Raw genomic sequence first — 22,098 nt, forward strand, 5'->3', positions numbered from 1 at the left:
TGTTATTGTTATAGATTCTTCTGTGCTGCTGTTTGTTAAGGTAACAGCAAGGATGGAGATTGCAGCCAAACTTCTTCTATTGATGGTGAACAATGCCCAACCAACAAAGGTGGCTGATACCAAAGACACGCCACATGATGCAACACACATAGAAGTTGCTGGTGAACGCAGCAGGCCTAGATGCACCTAGTTCCTAAAGCCATATGAGCACAGGCTACTGAGAAGAATTCCTCTTCTCCTCCTTGTCTTTGCATCTTTTGTATCTTCACAAGAACAAATAGGGTTCTAGTACAAGGCTTCATCCAGAGAACAACGCCTGCATTCCAGCGCTGTGCTGTGGTAGCAGCATCACCAGCTTTCTCTTATCATATTTAGCCTTCTGTTTGCTTGTTAAAGTGTAGTTCTGATTGAGCTATTGGTAATCCAAGTTGCACATTTTGGCCTTTGTGATTCTCACAGGAGCATGCCTGGAATATTGCTTTGAAAATTTAAAATGGGTTTGGTGGTTAGTGGAAGACTTGCAGATTTTTATATGATACTCATAAATAAGGTTCATTTTTGCTGTCATCAAGAGCAGGAGGATTATCATTACAGAGCCTGATGGGGATGCTCCTGGCTCTTGTGCTTGGGTATGCAAACAGAGGCATCGTTCGGTGTATAGGTGGGAGGTTCACACAACAACTTGAGAGTTGGTCCCTGCATTTTTAAAAATTAGATTAAAGCCTATGCAGAAATTAAATATTTCTGAAGTTTCTGTGAATCCCATTTCTATTATTAATTAATTTTACCAAGGCATCTTGAAACTTGGTGATATTATTAGGAATTCCGTTAACTTTTTTTGCACTCCCTGTGTTGTATTACAGATCATATATTTTTATATTGAAGGTGCATAATGGGGTTCTCTGGGTAGCTAAACGAGAATGGGTGCACTGCTACCTCAGGACTACACTAGAGTATCAGCTTTGACAGTTGTGTTCAACTTAACAGGAGTGAAACTTAAACCCATTATCTTCCAACAGACTAGGAAATGTACAATTTCTATGTAATAAAGATGAAGTCTCCTTCCGGAAACCAGTCTTTGATCATCACAGCAAGCTCCAGACTTTGAAAATTCAGTAGATATTTAAAAATGCATCCTGCAACTTTCAGTTAACAAGACTAATATCCACCTCACTACTCCTTTGACATTTGATTATTGATGATTCTAAATGATTTTTTTTTGGTAAATGGAACTTACAAACTTACAATGATTAATTAGACATTCCTCAGAATCTGAAGAGCGTCCTTACTGTTAACAATTAATTAAGATGCTTTTTGCTAGTGTTGAGTGTGGATTTTGAATCACCGCTTAAAATAGGCCACCTTTTATAACAAGCTATTTCATCAAAATTAATGATGTCTGAAGAAGATCTGTCATTTCAGCTTTTGTCAAGCTCCCTCCCCATGTAATGATACATTGATAGTGCATTTGCCGCTCGGGTGGCTCAGAGCTCAGCTAGAACAGCTAGATCTAACTTTATTAATTCCAAGCATAAGCCCGTGTCTTTACTGATCTTGTTTTGTCTGGAGATGACAGACTGGAACAAAAGACTGAGGGGTTACATGTTCTCTGCTTTCTTGCTGCCTCTCAACTCCATTTCATTTTTTCTCTATGCCTGTTGATATCAACTCTTATCAGGCTTTCTGGCCATGTCACCTGATGCCTGCAAAAGCAACCAAGAATCTCAACAAGGCCAATACACTATTGGGAAATTGGAGAATTAGCATACAGGGGTAGGAGATTCACACCACGCAGGTTCAGGTACATGTGCAGCCCCGATTTCATGTTGCTGATACTCCGTTTAGCATTTCCTCTGCTCAACTCCTCCAGTACCTTTTATATTAGTTTATGACTCTGCTTTAATGCAGACATTCAGAAATATCAGACTGGGAAATGTGGACTTTACAAAGCCTTAGTTATCCCTGTGCCATAAGGTCGTGGCACTTCATGTAATGCACTGTTATGTGACTCTTGAACGGGCTTCTCATACGCTAAAAGGTAAATTTTAGATCTCCCAATCTACCTCATCACAATCTTTCCACTTTATATGTCCACCTGTACTACACTTTCTCTATAAATGCGACACAATATTCTGCAGACCTTTCTTCTTTTTCCTAGTTTACTGTACTTGTGTATCTTGGTACCCATGAGGATAAATCATTAAAATGTAAGCCGTCTGGAAGCAGGTCAGGAAGCATCTGCGGTGGGAGATGGACAGTTGATGTTCTGGATTGAGACCCTTCATCTCAGCTGTCCGTCTCCCTCCATAGATACTGCCTGACCTCTAGCAATTTATGCGTTGCTTCAGATTACAGCAGCTTAAGTCACTTATGTCTACAACTGATAGACAGTCATCAGCCACACTCATACTAAGCCCCACTTAACATGTCAGCAATGAGCCCAGGTCAATTGGATATTGGATGATGGGAATTTCCTTTCTGATCTCATTTGGTGACTGAATGGCATTAACACCTACTCTGCTGAAAGATATCTGCCTCCTATTCGAGGTGGGCTCTGACCTAACCAGAAACAGAACAGTTTTCTCAAAGAAGGACCAGGGTGATTTTCTGTACTTATTTATATGGTACACTTACTATTACTCCTGCCTAAGATTCAGACTGAAACAAAAAATTAATTAAGCAGGGTCTAGTCCTTGTTTAAAATTAACCTTGAATCAAGCAATTCCTGAACTGGTACACACTCTAAAAACTTCAAGTGAAATGTTTTAAAATTGCTATCACATCTTCTGGCCCTCCTCTCTACCCTTCCTGGAATCTTAAAATCCCCAAAAGTTGTGGAAAAATGAATTCTAATTGCCTCCAGAGCAAGGTCATGCATATGAGCAGAGATATGGTAAAAAAAAGAGGCCACTAAGCCAATCATAAAACGATTCTTGGTAAAGGAATCCCATCAACATCATTCCTCACAGTCGTGTAAATTATTTTGTCTTACGTGCCCATCCTGTTTCACGATGGAAGCTCTGATTGACTGACTATTTCATCTTTAGCTTCATGGAATCCAGCACCAACCTGATTTTCCCAATCTACCTGCATATTGAGGTCCCCCATGACTATTGTAACACTGCCCTCTTGACATGCATTTTCTATCTCCAGCTGTAATTTGTAGGCCACGTCCTTACTATAGGTTGGAGGGGGTCTGTATACAATTCCCATCAGGGTCTTTTTACCCTTGCAGTTCCTTAGCTCTATCAACAATGGTTCAACACCTTGCAACCCATGTCACCTCTTTCTAATTATTCGATTTCATTTTTACCAACAGATCAACGCCACCCCCTCTGCCTTCCTGCATATTAACTATATAACCATACAACAATTACAGCATGGAAACAGGCCATCTCTGGCCTTCTAGTCCATGCCAAAGTCTTACTCTCACCTAGTCCCACGTACCTGCACTTAGCCCATAACCCTCCATTCCTTTCCTGTCCATATATCTGTCCAATTTAACTTTAAACAACAACATTGAACCTGCCTCAACCACTTCTGCTGGAAGCTCGTTCCACACAGCCACCACTCTCTGAGTAAAGAAGTTCCCCCTCATGTTACCCCTAAACTTTTGCCCTTTAACTCTCAACTCATGTCCTCTTGTTTGAATCTTACATTCTTTCGATACAACATGTATTCTTGGATGTAAAGCTCCCAGCTATAATCTTCTTTCAGCCATGATTCAGTGATGCCTACACCATCATACCTGCCGATCTTCAACTATGGTGCAAGTTCATCTACCTTATTCCGTAAACTGTGCACATTCAAATATAACACCTTCAATCCTGTGTTCACCCTTTTAGATTTTGTCCACCTTTTACATTGCATCTCATCCTGTTGACTACAATTTTGCCCTATCAACTGCCTCTCCTCACTACGCATTGCCTCTGTTTGTAAACCAGCTGCTTCATCTTCAGCACTATCATCCGCCTTTCCTACGATGCTTCTTGCATTGAAATATGCGCAGCTCAGGACACTAGTTTCCCCCATGCTCAAACTTTTGATTCCTAACTTTGTCTAATGTCTTACCAACATCTGCCTCTACAACCTCTCCACTAACTGTTTGGCACTCTGCTTCCCATCCCCTTGCAACTCTAGTTTAAATCCCACCGTGCAGCATGAACAAACTTCACTGCTTGGATATTAGTCCCCCTCCAATTCAGGTCCAAACAGTCCTTCGCTGGAAGAGAGCCCAATGATCCAAAAATCTTATGCCTTCCCTCCTACATCAACTCCTTAGCTACATATTAACCTGTATAATCTTCCGAGTTCTAGCTTCGCTCAGCATGTGGAACAGTAGCAATCCTGAGATCACAACCCTGGTGTCCTGACCTTTAACTTAACACCGAACTCTCTGAACTCCATATGCCGAATCTCGCTGTTCACCCTCAGATGTCTGGCTGTTCACCCTCCCACTTAAGAATGCTAAAGGCTTGGTCTGAGTTATCCTGGACCCAGGAAGCAAAATACCATCTGGGAATTTTGTTCTTGCCCACAGAACCTCCTGTCCGTTCCCTAACTAATGAAACCCCTATCGGCACAGACTGCCTTTTCTATCCCCTTCACTTCTGAGTCACAGAGGCAAGCTCGGTGCCAGAGGTCTGACCCCTGACCCTGCTAGGTCATCTCCCCCAACAGTATCCAAACTGATATCATTTAGATGGGGACAGAATTCAAAATGCAGAGATGCAAAGGGACTTGGGAGTCCTTGTGCAGGATACCCTAAAGGTTAACCTCTAGGTTGAGTCGGTGGTAAAGAAGGTGAATGCAATATTGACATTCATTTCTAGAGGTATAGAATATAAGAATGAGCATGTGATGTTGAGGCTCTATAAGGCACTCGTGAGACCACACTTGGAGTATTATGTGCAGTTTTAGGCTCCTTATTTTAGGAAGGATATACGGACATTGAGGAGGGTTTAGAGAAGATCCACGAGAATGATTCCAGGAATGAAAAGGTTACCATATGAGGAATATCTGGAAGCTCTTGGGCTGTATTCCCTGGAGTTCAGGAGAATGAGGGGGGATCTCATAGAAACATTCTGAATGTTAAAAGGCCTGAACAGATTAGATATGGCAAAGTTATTTCCCATGGTAGGGGATTCTAGGACAAGAGGGCACGACTTCAGGAGCGTCCATTTAGAACAGAGATGCGGAGAAAGTACTTTAATCAGAGGGTGGTAAATCTGTGGAATTTGTTGCCACAAGAGACTGGAATGGCCCAGTCATTGGGTGTGTTTACGGCAGAGATAGACAGGTTCTTGATTAGCCAGGGCATCAAAGGGTATGGGGTGAAAGCAGGGGAGTGGGGATGACTGGAACAATTGGATCAGCCCATGATTGAATGGTGGAGCAGATTCGATAAGCCGAATGCCCTACTCCTGCTCCTATATTTATGGTCTTATGATATACCCGTTGTTGACGGGGATGGCCACAGGGCTACTCTGCACTGGCTCCTTAACCACTTTCCCCTTCCTGACTGTCACCCAGTCTCCTGTGTCCTGCACCTTGTGTGTAACTACCGCTCTGTGTCCTATCTATCATCCCCTCAGCCTCCTGAATGATCCAGAGTTCATCCATTTCCATCTGTAACTCCTTAATGCAGATTGTTAGAAGCTGCAGTCGTCAGGGATACTGGACATCTTCCTGCCTTCCCACATCCTTCAAGGGGAGCATTCAACTATTCTACGTAGCATCTCTGCTGTCCTAGCTGAGCAGATATAAAGAAGAGAAGGTAAAATAACTTCTCTGGATGAAGCCTCTCTTCGTAAAAGCCTCGAAGAGCTAAAATCTCAAGATCATCACTCTGACTTCGTCCGCTCAGTCGATGGCCACTGGGCCTGCCCCGACTTCCTTTTATTTGCCATTGCTAATCAATTGTAAATGCCAATTGGTTGCTAGTCCAAGCTCTTCTTCACTGCACTGTCCCGCTGCTGTCTTTTATACTGGGGCAGTGGACATGATTGAAGTCCCCTCCTCTCAGAACTTTCGATGTCCGGATCTGCCACTAGTCAAAGCTCTTTTTCGCTGCAACGACCCACTGCTGCCTTTCGTACTCAGGCAGTGGACCTGATCGAAGTTCCCTCCTCTCAAAGCCTCGAATGTTCAGATTGGCCGCCGGTCAAAGCTCTTTTTTAATGTCTCCCCTTTTCTTCTACTGTTGGTGTGTGGTATCGGCAAAAATACAAATGTTTCAACTTGCAATTCCCTGCTTTTCAGCTTGCTCTGCAGTTCCCAAATGTCTGACTGCGGGATCCTCATTCCCTCATCTCCTAACGGTGTACCCAAGGATTTCATTTTCCCTTTCTCCCCCATCCAAGCCTATAAGTTATGTCCTTACCCTTGAACCTAGGAAGCATTACCATTGCTACTTGTTGCCTCCTGAGTTGGATATTGACCTCATGAAGGGGACAGTGCATACGCTCCTATTTGCATCAACAGTGCTGAGCTCAGAAGGGTTGAGAGTGTCAAGTCCCTAGAAGTAAACACCAATATTTAATGTTCAACGGTTATGTAGCAGATGTGATTAGGCCACATTTGGAGTATTGCATTTAGTTCTGCTTGCCCTGTCATAGGAAGAATGGGGCTTTGAAGAGCTTTACCAGCAATCTGCCTGAATAAAATGTTACGGGCTATTCAGAGAGATTGCTCATACTAATGGGAGCGCATCTTTTCCGAGGATTGAAATATCCAATACCTAGAGGTCATGCACTCAGAGTGAGAGGAGGTACACGTGTGGGGTGTGTGGAGTGCTCTGCCAGGGGTGCCAGTAGAGTCTAATATGATAAAGATGTTTAAGAGCCTCTTAGGTAGCTACATGAAACTACAGAGAACGCAGGGAGATTGGGTTTTATAAGCAGAAAGGATTAGATGAGTTTGGCATTTAATTACCAGTTTAATTAGCTGAGGGCAGAATGGACAGTCCCTGTGCTGTACTGTAGAATGTTCTACATCCTACTGCAGCTGGTGCTGTCTGTTCAGCATGGAGCTCACATGCTATTCTTCTATGTTCTGTTATGGCTTTTTCTTGGGCTAACTTAATACAATGAAGTAATAAAATAACCTGTGTGGGTGGCATGTTAAACAAAGTCTTTCACTGTAGCTCAGTACTTGTGACAATAATGAACAATTTACCACTTTACCTTTAATGACAGCAAGACTCACAGTGATGGTCACCATGAATTCTATGCTTTATTGTCAAATGTACTGTAACTACAACTTGGTTGACGTTAGTGCTGAAATTTCACCCCTGCAAAAGATTTGGAGATGCAGTGTAATGTGTGGTAAAGCACTGGGACAAGTGCACCTTTGTCTTATATCGGTCTGACCTTGTATTATTGTGGTTTGTATGGTCAAGTGAAGCAGATGTAGAGTGGACACAGGTACCTGTGGCCAACTGCACTCAAGATACCTGACCTTGTTTCCTCTCTGTGGTCATTACTGCTGTTGCCACAAAGCTTCAGAAATGCAGGTGGGATGTTGACTGAATACAGCTGCAGCATTGGCTCCAAGATACTCACAAGGACTTTCTCACAGTTGAGAACGAGTCTCACAGTATGTGTCAACCAAGTCTCTAGAGAAGGCTTGAACCAACAATGTCCTGATCTGCAGATGAAGGTTTTACACTTGAACTATAGCTAACACCTTTTTGGCTTGCTCTTGTCTCTTTAATTTATGTGTCAATTTTGTAGGAGAGAGATTTGACAACATGGGAACAATCAGCAGGAATGGTTTGTTTCAAGATAACACAAAAACACAGAGCCAAAAGGAACCCGCAATCGCAATCGAAAGTCCTGCAGTAAGTTTCTTTCCTCTTTCAGTTTACGCCTTGTTAATAAATTAAACAGTAATTGCTAAATGCTGGGTAATTACACATAGATTCCTTTTACAGTGTGTAGGACAAATACACAAACATTTACACCAGTGTTGTGACTAATATTTAAGGCAGACTCCTTTTTCAAAAGAAGCTTTTTGTTCCATGGCAGTTCCATGGCATTTCCATAACCCGGAGACATCTCAGAGTGCTTTGCAGCCAGCTGTTGTTACATAACTGAATACACTGACAGTTGTTACAATTAGGAATACCCGTAGTCTCTTACCCATGCTGTTAAGCCTTTACTGTGTCTTTTCAAAACATGAATATGGCCAAAAAAGGTGCCAAAATATTGAAAGTGTCAATGTATGCAACATTGGGCATTCAGTTATCAGCTAATCCTTACGTAGATGTTTGATCAGTGATCTTTTATGTGACAATGCACCATAGTAATAGATAAAATTCAAAAGATCAATAACCAGGCATTACACCCATTTTTAGTAATGGAGAGTGCAGTTAGAATGGGAGTTTCTTCATAGACCAAAAAAAAATGGAATGGCCTCCTCGACTGTAAATGCCCAAATCTTCCAATCTATTCCTCATTACTTTTGGGATAATGTTGTTACCCATACCCTTGCACACTTTTCTAATGTAGAAATTTCAGTGGAATTTTGAAAAAGTGCAATGTCATATCAGTTACCACATTACGAAAAAGATCATGTGCCCGATAAAAGATATCTCAGTATGGATGTCACAAAACTAAAGGAAGTGTAATAAAGTTTCACAAGGATGTTCTCAGCACTGGAGAGCTTGGGTTATAAGGCAGGCTTAGATACACTTGGACTTTATTCCCTGGAGAATCAGAAGCTGGGGAGTGAATTTGCAGAGGTTCTAAAATCAGTGAGGGGCATAGAAAAGATGAATAGCCAGACTCTTTTCCACAGGGTAGGGGAGTCCTAAAGACCATAATACCTTTAGATATAGGAGCAGAGTTAGGACATTTGGACTATCAAGTCTGCTCCACCATTTTATCATGAATGATTCAAATTTTCCTATCTACCCCAATCTCCTACCTTCTCCCCGTATCCCTTCATACCCTGACCAATCAAAAATCTATCAACCTCTGTCTTGAATACACATAAAGACTTGGCCTCCACAGCGGCCTATGGCAAAGAAAGAAATTCCTCCTGGTCTCTATTCTAAAAGGACACACCTCTATTCTGAGCTTCTGTCCTCTGGCCTTAGACTCCCCCACCATAGAAAGCATCCTCTCCACATCCACTCTATCAAGGTCTTTCACCATTCTGTAGGTTTCAATGAGATCGCCCCTCATTCTTCTGAATTCTAGTGAATACAGGCCCAGAACCATCAAATGCTCTTCATATGACAAGCCATTCAATCCTGGAATCATTTACGTGAATCTCTGTTGAACCCACTCCAGTTTCAGCACATCCTTTTTGAGATAAGGGGCCAAAACTCCAACTGAGGTCTCACCAGTGCTTTATAAATTATCAACATTACACCCTTGTTCGTATATTCTAGTCCTCTTGAAATGAATGCTAACATTGCATTTCCCATCCTCAGCCTGCATAAGGACTCCTACGGCCCTTTGCGCCTCAGGTTTTTGTATTTTCTCTCCATTTAGAAAATTGTCAACCCTTTCATTTCTTCTAGCAAAGTGCTTGACCATAAACTTCTCAACACTGCATTCCATCTGCCATTTCTTTGCCCATTCCCAATCTGTCTGTCCTCTTTAGCCTCTCTATTTCCTCTAAATTACCTGCCCCTCCACCTATCTGCATATCATCTGCAAACTTTACAGTAAAGCCATCAATTCCATCATCCAAATCATTGATGTATAATATAAACAGAATCAGTCCCAACGTAGACCCCTGTGGAACACCACTACTTGCCGGCAACCAACCAGAAAAGGCTCCCTTTATTCCCACTCTTCGCCTCCTGCCAAACAGCCACTGCTTTAGCCATGCTGGAATCTTTCCTGTATTACCCTGGGCTCATAGCTTGTTAAACAGCCTCACGTGTGGCACCTTGTCAAAGACATTCTGAAAATCCAAGTTCACAACATCAACCAATCCTCTTTTGTCTTTCCTGCTCATTATTTCTTCAAACAATTCCAACAGACTTGTCAGGCAAGATTTTCCCTTGAGGAAGCCATGCTGACTATGGCCTGTTTGATCATGTGCCTCCAAGTACCCTGAGACCTCAAGTTTAACAATCAGTATCTTCCCAACCACTGAGGTCAGTCTAATTAGCCTATAGCTTCCAAACTGTTTCCTTCCTTCTGCCTTGCTCCCCTCTTGAAGACATTTGCAGTTTTCTAGTCTTCCAGAACCATTCCAGAATCTTGTGATTCTTGAAAGATCAATATAAATCCACAATCTCTTCCTCCACCTCTTGACAAATGAAGTACAATGTTGGAAAGTGTATGGTTATGCACTTTGGCAGAAAAAATAAACAGGCAGACTATTATTTAAATGGGGAAAGAATTCAAAGTTCTGAGATGCAACGGGACTTGGGAGTCCTCGTACAGGATACCCTTAAAGTTAACCTCCAGTTTGAGTCAGTAGTGAAGAAGGCGAATGTAATGTTGGCATTCATTTCTAGAGGAATAGAGTATAGGAGCAGGGATGTGATGTTGAGGCTCTATAAGGCACTGGTGAGACCTCACTTGGAGTACTGTGGGCAGTTTTGGTCACCTTATTTAAGAAAGGATGTGCTGACATTGGAGAGGGTACAGAGAAGATTCACTAGAATGATTCCGGGAATGAGAGGGTTAACATATGAGGAACATTTGTCCGCTGTTGGACTGTATTCCTTGGAGTTTAGAGGAATGAGGGGAGACCTCATAGAAATATTTGGATGTTGAAAGGCATGGACAGAGTGGATGTGGCAAAGTTGTTTCCCATGATGGGGGAGTCTAGTACGAGAGGGCATGACTTAAGGATTGAAGGGCGCCCATTCAGAACAGAAATGCAAAGAAATTTTTTTAGTCAGAGGGTGGTGAATCTATGGAATTTGTTGCCATGTGCAGCAGTGGAGGCCAATTCATTGGGTGTATTTAAGGCAGAGATTGATAGGTATCTGAGTAGCTAGGGCATCAAAGGTTATGGTGAGAAGGCGGGGGAGTGAGACTAAATGGGAGAATGGATCAGCTCATGATAAAATTGCGGAGCAGACTCAATGGGCCGAATGGCCGACTTCTGCTCCTTTGTCTTATGGTCTCTTTTAGAGCCCTTGAGTGTACACCATCTGGTCCAGGTGACTTATCTACCTTCAGACCTTTCAGTCACCCAAGAACCTTCTCGCTAATAATGGTAACTTCACACCCTTCATTCCCCTGACACCTGGAACTTCCACCGTACTGTTAGTATCATCCACAATGAAGACTGGCGCAAAAAACTTATTTAGTTCATCCGCTGTTTCCTTGTCCCCCATTGCTGCCTCTCTAGCATCATTTTCCAGTGTCCAATATTCACTCTCACCTCTCTCTTACACTTCGTGTATCTGAAGAAATGTTTGGTATCCTCTTGAATATTATTGGCTAGCTTACATTCGTATTCCATCTTTAACTTCTTAATGATCTTATTAGTTTCCTTCTGTTGGATTTTAAAAGCTTCCCAATCCTTTAACTTCCCATTAATTTTTGCTCTATTATATGACCTCCCTTTGGCTTTTATTTTAAGTAGAGGGCATAGGTTCAAAATGAGAGGAGGAAGATTTAAAAGGGACCTGAGAGGCAACTTTTCACACAGGGTATGTAGATGGAATAAGCTGTCAGAGGCAGTGGTACATCTAAAAGGCGTTTGGACAGGTCCACAGCTAGGAAAGGTCTAGAGGGATATGGGGCAAATGAAGGTAATTGGGAGGAGCTCAAGAAGGTACCTGGGCCAGTGTGGATGAGTTGTCCCAAAGGTCCTGTTTCTGTGCGGTACATCCCGATGAGTCTGTGAAAGATGGTGATCAATCCTGTAAACATGATTATAAAAGGCTTAAGGTTTCTCCTATTAAATCTTAATGAGTGAACAAATTGTTTTTCTGTTCTCTGCTACAGAAGTCGGTACTGTACTGAGAAGTGGACAGCATGCTGACCCACTCACTGTCTATGGTTGTCCATAGAGTGCCTTGATTCATGGAAAGCTTTGCCCAGATCATGGATTTACCACCACTCAGTTCCCTAGAAACAGACTGTAACTGGAGACCTTCCTGGGATCATTCTGTAATAACTTCTGGATTGTACCTTTCCTTTGGTAAATCAAATGTTTTGCCTTAATTTCGAAAGAGACCTTTTCTGAATGGCAACTCGTCTCTCTAACATTGGTCCACATTAAATGAAAAGCACTTTGGCGTATTGATGTACAGAATTTGTGGTGTTCATGTATGTGATTTGTCTTTATATGATAGCACAAGCTCAATGTATTTGGAGGCAGGTTTATTTGTAAGTGACTTGTCCACTGTATAATCTTACTCAAATGCAAAATGGTTGTCCAAGTAGCCAAAAAAAATCCCGGGGTATACTGTACTTCTGCCAATCCTGGGTTACTGGCTGTTCTTCTTCAATTCGCTGGCGTGACAACATTATTGAACCAATTTATAATCATTATTTTGAAGTGCATATTTGTTTTCAGATAAATAATTTGGGTCTGAAATGTTCATTGATTTTATTTTTATGTTGAGCACATCAAACTTTCATCCAGACTGAATGGATTGCAGAGCAGGGCCTCTGAGTGATATATTTTTATTGTTTTTTTGCAAAAGTCAGCAGGGCCATCAAGCACCTCTCTCAGTTACTGGGGCCAAGATACTAAACAGAAGAGACAAACAAAGATCAAAACATTTTTGGAAAAGTATTACAAATCAAAGTTGCTGGTGAACACAGCAGGCCAGGCAGCATCACTAGGAAGAGGTACAGTCGACGTTTCAGGCCGAGACCCTTCGTCAGGACTAACTGAAGGAAGAGTTAGTAAGAGATTTGAAAGTGGGAGCGGGAGGGGGAGGTCCGAAATGATAGGAGAAGACAGGAGGGGGAAGGATGGAACCAAGAGCTGGACAGGTGATAGGCAAGAGGGATATGAGAGGATCATGGGACAGGAGGCCGAGGGAGAATGAAAAGGGGGAGGGGGGGAACCCAGAGGATGGGCAAGGGGAATAGTGAGAAGGACAGAGGGAGAAAAAGGAGAGAAAGAAAAAGAATGTGTGTATATAAATAAATAAATAACAGATGGGGTACGAGGGGGAGGTGGGGCATTAGCAGAAGTTTGAAAAGTCAATATTCATGCCATCAGGTTGGAGGCTACCCAGACGGAATATAAGGTGTTGTTCCTCCAACCTGAGTATGGCTTCATCTTTACAGTAGAGGAGGCCGTGGATAGACATATCAGAATGGGAATGGGACGTGGAATTAAAATGTGTGGCCATTGGGAGATCCTGCTTTCTCTGGCGGACAGAGTCAGAACTTCCGCCACCTGTAACGGGATCCCACCACTATGCACATCTTTCCCTCCCTCCCTCTCTCTGCTTTCCGCAGGGATCGCTCCCTACGCGACTCCCTTGTCCATTTGTCCCCCCCATCCCTCCCCACTGATCTCCCTCCTGGCACTTAATCCGTGTAAGCGGAACAAGTGCTACACGTGCCCCAACACTTCCTCCCTCACTACCATTCAGGGCCCCAGACAGTCGTTCCAGGTGAGGCGACACTTCACCTGTGAGTCTGCTGGGGTGATATACTGCGTCCGGTGCTCCCGATGTGGCCTTCTGTATATTGGCGAGACCTGACGCAGACTGGAAGATCATTTCACTGAACACCTACACTCTGTCCGCCAGAGAAAGCAGGATCTCCCAGTGGCCACACATTTTAATTCCACATCCCATTCCCATTCTGATATGTCTATCCACGGCCTCCTCTACTGCAAAGATGAAGCCACACTCAGGTTGGAGGAACAACACCTTATATTCCGTCTGGGTAGCCTTCAACCTGATGGCATGAATATTGACTTCTCAAACTTCCGCTAATGCCCCACCTCCCCTCGTACCCCATCCGTTATTTATTTATATACACACATTCTTTCTCTCACTCTCCTTTTTCTCCCTCTGTCCCTCTCACTATACCCCTTTGCCCATCCTCTGGGCTTCCCCCCTCCCCCTTTCTTTCTCCCTTGACCACCTGTCCCATGATCTTCTCATATCCCTTTTGCCAATCACCTGTCCAGCTCTTGGCTCCATCCCTCCCCCTCCTGTGTTTTCCGATCATTTCAGATCTCCCTCTCCCCCTCTCACTTTCAAATCTCTTACTAGCTCTTCTTTCAGTTAGTCCTGACGAAGGGTCTTGGCCCGCAACGTCGACTGTACCTCTTCCTAGAGATGCTGCCGGGCCTGTTGCGTTCACCAGCAACTTTTATGTGTGTTGCTTGAAATTCCGGCATCTGCAGATTTCCTCGTGTTTGCGTTGGAAAAGTATATTTAGCTTCAGAACATTAACGAGAGCAAGTGGTAAAGATTCATACTCTAGATGAATTTGGAATGTTGTAACTCAGCAATAACAATTTAGTGTGAATTACATGCTACTGAATGCCTCATTGTGTTTAATGCTGGGACATAGGACCTTGGATGGTATATGCACCTTGTGATTTCACAGCACGTGCTGGATGGACCATGTATGGGTTTCAGTCTCTGCAGTGATACTGTGGAGGTCTGTGATACATTCAAAGAAGCCTGGTCAGGGAAACTGAACTGGACAAGTGTAAGAAAAACAGATGCCCAGGTCTTCGCCAGGTTATGCACAGACTTGAGAAAGTACCAGGGAGTGGTATGGATTTGCTAGCTGCTGTGAAGAACACTGTTCATGGTACTACCTGAATAGTTGAGTTAAACACCCTAGTTCAATGATATTACCCTGGCTTGGCCTATGTTTTTATTTATCTATATCATTAGTGGCTGCATTTCCAAACTGTGAACTGCTGACACGATGAGCATTTCTCAGGAATGGAGCCCTGTCATAACCTGGGGAGACAGGTACTTGCAACTTTGCTCTGACGCACCCACTTTCAAAAATACTTGTCAGAACACCTTGCATTTATAGTGTACACTTCACATAAAGCAATCCCTGCAGGGACTAAGGGTGTTGTGAGCTGATGTGATTTTTGGACATAAAGGTCAAGTAATAAATAGATCAAATGCCCTAGTAATGCTGCATCAAGCAAATCTCTCGGATTTGATCACTGCCGATTGCACAGCATTTTCAGTGGAGGAGTGCTACATCAGACTTCATTGCCCATCCCTGCTTTGCCTTGAACACTCCTTTTCCAGGATCTTTCAGAGGATAGTTATAGATCAACCACTTTAACTAAGAAATGTTGTTTCATGGGCCTCGGACTGGGTAAGCACCAGAGATTACCTTCCCTGGAGCATATTATTGTATCAGATGGTCTTTGATGTTACTGAGTCCAGCTTTTCAATTCCAGACTGAGTTGATAAATAAGGAGTAAAAGAGAGGTGAGAGTGGATATCAGATTGCTGGAAAATGATGCTGGAGAGGTAGTAATAGAGTACAATCAATAACTATCATATCAGTCTTCACGGTGGAAGACACTTGCAGTATACTGGAAGTTCGAGAGCATCCAGGGGCAAAATTGTGAGAAGTTGCCATTACTGAGGAAAAGGCTCTTAGGAAACTGAAAGGTCTGAGGTTAGGTAAATCACCTGGACCAGATGGTATTAACCCCAGGGTTCTGAAAGAAGTGGTTGAAGAGATTGTGGAGGAATTAGTAATGGTCTTTCAAAAATCTATTAATTATAGCATGGTTCTGGAGGACCAGCAAATTGCAAATGCCACTCCACTCTTCAAGAAGGGAGAGAGGCAGAAGAAAGGAAATTACAGGCCAGTTAGTCTGACCTCAGTAGTTGGGAAGATGTTGGAGTCGATTGTTAAGAAAGTGGTTTTCGGGTACTTGGAGGCACATGATAAAACAGGCTGTAGTCAGCATGACATCCTGAAAGGAAAATCTTGCTGACAAATCTGTTGAAATTCTTTGAAGAAACAAACAGGATAGACAAAAGAGAATTGAGGGATGTTGTGTACTTGGATTTTCAGAAGATCTTTGACAAAATGACACACATGAGGTGAATTAACTAGTTAATAGCCCAGCCCATGGTATTACGGGAAAAATACTAACATGGATAGAACAGCTACTGATTGGCAGAAGGAAAAGAATGGGAAGAGGATGTTGCTGGGACTTGAGAAACTGAGTTACAGAGAAAGGTTGAATAGGTTAGGACTTTATTCCCTGCAGCGTAGAAGAATGAGGGGAAATTTGATAGAGGTGTATAAAATTATGATGGGTATAGATAGAGTGAATGCAAGCAGACTTTTTCCACTGAGGCAGGGGGGAGAAAAAAAACAGAGGACATGGGTTAAGGGTGAGGGGGGAAAAGTTTAAAGGGAACATTAGGGGGGTTTCTTCACACAGAGAGTGGTGGGAGTGTGGAATGAGCTGCCAGATGAAGTGGTAAATACGGGCTCACTCTTAACATTTAAGAAAAACTTGGACAGGTACATGGATGAGAGGTGTAGGGAGGGATATGGTCCAGGTGCAGGTCAGTGGGACGAGGCAGAAAAATGGTTCGGCACAGCCAAGAAGGGTCAAAAGGCCTGTTTCTGTGTTGTAATGTTCTATGGTTCTATGGACTAAAGGGAGCTATTTCTGGTTGACTGTTGGTGACTAGTGGTGTTCCACAGGGGTCCATGTTGGGACAACTTCTCTTTATCTTATATGTTAATGACTTGAATAACAGAATTGATGGCTTTGTTGCAATGTTTGTGGATGACATGAAGATAGGTGGAAGGGCAGATAGTTTTGAAGAAGTAGAGAGGCTACATAAGGACTTGAACAGATTAAGAGACTGGGCAAAGAAGTGGCATATGGAATACAGTGTCGGGAAGTATGTGATCATGCACTTTGGTAGAAGAAATAAAAAGCGCACTCTATTTTCTAACTGAAGAGAAAATTTAAAAATCTGAGGCGCAAAGGGATCTGGAAGTCCTTGTGCAGGATTCCCTGAAGGTTAATTTACAGGTTGAGTCGGTGGTGAGGAAGGCAAATGCAATGTTAGCATTCATTTCAAGAGGACTAGAATATAAAAGCAAGGATGTAATGTTGAGACTTTATAAAGAACTGCTAAGACCTCATTTGGAGTATTGGGAGCAGTTATGAGCCCCTTATCTAAGAGAAAATATGCTGACATTGGGGAGTGTTCACAAAAATGATTCTGGGATTGAAAGGCTTGTCATATGAAGAACATTTGATGAGTCTGGGCCTGTACTTACTGGAACTTAGAAGAGTGAGGGGTGACCTCATTGAAACCTATCGAATAGTGAAAGGACTTGACAGAGTGGATGTGGAGGGGATGTTTCCTATAGTGGGGGAGTCTAAGACCAGAGGACACCGCCTCAGAATGAGGAGCATCATTTTAGAATGGCGAAGAGGAGGAACTTCTTTAGCCAGAGAGTAGAGAATCTGTGGAATTTGTCGCCACAGGCACTGGTGTAGTGGAGGCCAAGTCATTGGGTATATTTAAGGCAGAAGTAGATAAATTCTTGATTAGTCAGGGCATGAAGGGGTAAGGGGAGAAGGCAGGAGATTGGGGCTGAGAGGGAAAATGGATCAGCCATGATGAAATAGCGGAGCAGACATAATGCCAAATGGCTCAATTCTGCTCCCATATCTTATGGTTTTATGATTTAATGAATTAGAGTCGGAGAGAGAGTGCACTGAAGCAGAGAAACAGGACCTTTGGCCCACTGACTTCATGTGACCACTAATCCCATGTAATCATGTCTACACTGATCCCACATCAATCTAATTTTATTCACCGCACATTTTCATCGATTCCTCGCAGATTCTAACACCACCCACACACTAGAGCCAATTTACAGTTACCAAATAATCTACCAACCTGTATGTCTCTGGAATGTGGAAAGAAAGTGGAGCATCTGGGGAAACCCAGCTGATCACAGGGGGAACGTGCAAACTCCACACAGAGGCACCCAAGGTCAGGATTGAACCTGAGTCTGTGATTCTGCAACAGAGTGGCTCTACTAGCTGTACTAACATGCTGCCCAACAGAATTTAAATAGCTTGGCACATGCCTCACCACCACCTCCCCAGGGGCAGTTCGGGATGGACAAGAAATGCTGACCTTGGTGACTCACAGCACCTGGTGTTGGGAGAAACCTTTGAATGTACAAATACTGTGCCATTGCTGAGTCAAGGTAGTCCACACAGATGTTGGGGACAGAGATCCCAGGTACCCAAAATAATGCCATGGTGACTAACTCTTGGAGTACACAAATATCCCAACTACTGATTGATTAAATATCCCTGTGATCAAGTTTGATGTGTTAACTGGCAATGTCAGTCTGTTCTGCAAGTTTCCTTGAACTCAGCCACAATAAACCAGGAAATTATAGGCCAGTGTGCTGACATCAGTCATTGGAAAGTTATTGGAAGATATTCTAAAAGATCATATATATCAGTTTTTATATAGACATGGACTGATTAGGGATAGACAGGATGGCTTTGTGCTTGGCACATCATGTCTAACCAATCTTATAGAGCTTTTTGTGGAAGTTACCAGGAAAGTTGATGAAGCAAGGCAGTGGATGTTGTCTACATGGAGTTCAGCAAGGCATTTGACAAGATGGCGCATGGGAGGTTGGTCAAGAAGGTTTGGTCACTTGATATTTAAGATGAGGTGGTAAATTGTATTAGACATTGGGTTTGAGGGAGAAGCCCCAGAGGTAGTAGATGGTGGCTTCTCTGACTGGAAGCCTGTGACTAGTGGAGTACCATAGTGATAGTTGTGGGTCTGGTGTTGTTTGTCATCTATATCAAGGATCTGGATGATAATGTAGTTAACTGGGTCAGCAAATTTGCAGATGATCAACTTTCCTGATAACTTCCATGAAAAGCTCTATAAGATTGGTTAGACATGATGTGCCAAGCACAAAGCCATGTTGACTATCCCTCCCTGTCTATATAAAAACTGATATATATGATCTTTTAGAATATCTTCCAATAACTTTCCAATGACTGATGTCACACTGGCCTATAATTTCCTGGTTTATTGTGGCTGAGTTCAAGGAAACTTGCAGAACAAAAATTGAGGAAGACTATCAGAGCTTTCAGCAGGATCTGGACCTGCTGGGAAAATGGGCTGATAAGTGGCAAATGGAACGCAATGTAAATAAGTGTGAGATAATGCACTTTGGAAGGACCAACCAAGGTAGGTCTTACACAATGAAGAGTAGGGCACTGAGAGGTGCAGTAAAAGGGATCTGAGAACACAGGTCCACAATTCATTGAAAGTGCTGTCACAGGTGGATAGGGTCAGAAAGAAAGCTTTCAGCACATAGACCTTCATTGATCAATGTATTGAGTACAGGAGTTGGAATGTTATGTTGAAGTTGTATGAGACGTTGGTGAGGCTTAATTTGGAGTATTGTGTGCAGTTTTGGTCACCTCTCTACAGGAAGTATGTAATTAAAATTGGAAGAGTACAAAGAAAATTTACAAGGGTGCTGCCAAGTCTGGAGGTCCTGAGTTATAAGAAAGGATTGAATAGGTTTATTCCCTAGAAAGCAGAAAACTGCAGGGAGATTTGATGCAATTATACATGATTATGAGGGGTATAAATAGGGTAAAAGAAAGCAGGCTTTTTCCACTGAAGTTGAGTGAGACTACAACTAGAGGTCATGAGTTAAGGGTGAAATTTGAAATTTTACTGGGAACATGAGGGGAAATTTATTCACTTAGAGGGCGTTGAGAGTGTGAAACGAGCTTCCAGCGCAAGTGGTGTATGAGATTTCAACCTCAAAGTTTAAGAGAAGTTAGGATAGGGACATAAATGGGAGGTGTATGAAAGATTCTGGTCCAGGTGCAGATCGATAGGACTAGGCAGTTTAAATGGTTCAATGTGGATTAGATGGGCTGAAGGGCCTGTTTCTGTGCTCTAATTTCCTATGACTCTATGGATCTAATGGTGCAGATTAACATAGACCATTATTTTGCCTGGTTTGATGCGGGCCAATTGATGTAACACCATTGTCTTACAATTTGCTGATGCATAGGAGAACTGCTCATGGTCACTTCACTTTACAAAGCATATCTTTTAGCAGCCAGCCCCCTGCTATGGGCCAACAGCCTGTAGACACTGTTGTTCATTTGCAAAGCTGTCCTTTTAACTTCAGACTGATTACTGCTTGCAATTTATATTAAGAACTGAAGAATGGTTCCAGTTTTTATTACTGTCTGATATATTTACATAAGACAATAAGATATAGGAACAGAATTAGGCCATTGGTCCATCAAGTCTGCTCCACCATTCCATCATGGCTAATTTAGTATCCTTCTCAACTCTATTCTCCTGCCTTCTTCCTGTACCCGTTGATGCCCTGATTAATCAAACATCTATCAACCTCAACCTTAAATATTCCCAAAAACGGGCTGCACAACTGCCTGTGTCAGTGAAGTCCACAGATTCACAACCTATGTCTAAAGAAATGTATCCTCATCTCTGTTCTAATGAATGTTCCTCTATTCTGACACTGCACTCTGATTCTAGGCTCTCCCACTATAGGAAGCACATCCTCTCCACATCAACTCTGTCTAGCCCTTTCAATATTCTGTAGGTTTCAGTGAGACTTCCACCCCTCATTCTTCTAAACTCCAGCAAGTACAGGCCCAGAGCCATCAATTACTCCTCATACATTAACCCTTTCATTCCTGGAATCATTCTTGTGAACCTCCTCTGGGCCGTCTCCAATCCTAGAACATCGTTTCTTAGGTGAGAGTCCCAAAACAGCTCTGAATAGTCAAGTACAGTCTGACAATTGCCTTATAAATTCTCAGCAGTACATCCTTATCTTTGTATCCTCGTCCTTTCGAGATTAATGCTAAAATTGCATTTGCCTTCCTCACCACTGATTCAATTCCATAATCCTTGAATGTCTAACAAATGATAATCACATTGATGTGTCTTGAGTGACATAAAGCCAGAATGGTAACAGGTCTCCTTCCTGAAGGGTTTCACAGCAGTCCAGTAGTCTCATTATTGTTGTTACTGGGTCCATTTTTTAAAATCCAGATCTATTCAATGATTTGAATTATACATTTTCTAGTAGCCATGATGGTATTCAGGCCTGAAGTTTCTGACTGATGGTCCAGAGTTCTGGTGGATTAATCCAGTCTCTACCGGGCCTCTCTCTCTCCATGATGGAACGTCTGCCATCTCAAACATTAGCTCTGATTCTCTCTCCACACTTGCTCAGTATTCTCTGCTTTATTTCAGATCTGTGGTACTTTGCTTTTAAGACTGGGACATCACAGTGAATTTCAAAACCTTTCAAAGTATTCCTCTGTAACTGAAGCCTGCTTTGGTATATGTATTTTGTCAGGGGTAATGTTGCTTCCAGGGAAATTAATAAAAATAGAATGATGGTATTCATCTCCTGTAATAAAGCATCCCTGTGGAAAATGAATAGATGGAATTATATTCTTTTAAATAAAAAAAACTGTTTTAATAATGTGCCATATCTTTCTAATCAAAATATGCATTAAGAATCAAGTATTGTCACATGTTTTAAAATATCTATAAGTTTGAAAAATAAAGTGGATGTATAAGAGACTGTCAACTGTGTATGTATTGTTGTGCTTAATTTGCAATGGATCCATATCACTTTTACAGACAATACTCCAGTGCATTATAGCTGTGGGTTCAGTTTATTGGTGATTATACTTCAGTGTACGCTGGTGAGGCAGAGTTTATCCCCAGACACATTGATGTCACCGAGTAAGGGTGGAGAGAGGTCATTCATGCTGTGGTGACTGCCCTCTGGAATTCCCCCCTAATTCTCCAAAGGACAGGATTTCCGCCAGAAATGAGAGTTGGATCCTATCTACAAAAGTGATTAGACGTGGCATTCACACAGACAGTGCTATGTGCTTCAGTTTCAAGGAGAATAATCTGTGGAATTACACCTTTGGGTTATTTTGTCTACTTTCGAATCTTCTCCGGCATTTCATCATGGCTGATTCATTTACTCTCTTAATCTCAGTTTCCTGCTTCTCCCTGTAACCTTTCATGCCCTGACCAATCAAGAACCTATCAACCTCCACCTTAAATGCTCCCAATGACCTGGCCTCCACAGCTGCCTGTGGCAATGAATGGCA

The 22,098-nt window shown here is 42.6% G+C and overlaps 1 protein-coding gene across 2 annotated transcripts in view; it reads left to right on the plus strand.

Moving 5' to 3' along the window:
- Nucleotides 1-12,737, plus strand: part of myripb (myosin VIIA and Rab interacting protein b) — a 505,729-nt gene extending 492,992 nt beyond the window's left edge. For both annotated transcript variants that reach the window (XM_063069391.1, XM_063069392.1), the window contains 2 exons: nt 7,734-7,840; nt 11,928-12,737. In XM_063069391.1, coding sequence (XP_062925461.1) covers nt 7,734-7,840; nt 11,928-11,945 — 125 coding nt within the window. In that variant the 3' untranslated portion in view covers nt 11,946-12,737. The remainder of the gene's footprint in view (nt 1-7,733; nt 7,841-11,927) is intronic.
- Nucleotides 12,738-22,098: the final 9,361 nt, after the last annotated feature.

The sequence above is a fragment of the Mobula hypostoma genome, chromosome 17 (assembly GCF_963921235.1).
Source record: "Mobula hypostoma chromosome 17, sMobHyp1.1, whole genome shotgun sequence".
NCBI lineage: Eukaryota > Metazoa > Chordata > Chondrichthyes > Myliobatiformes > Myliobatidae > Mobula > Mobula hypostoma.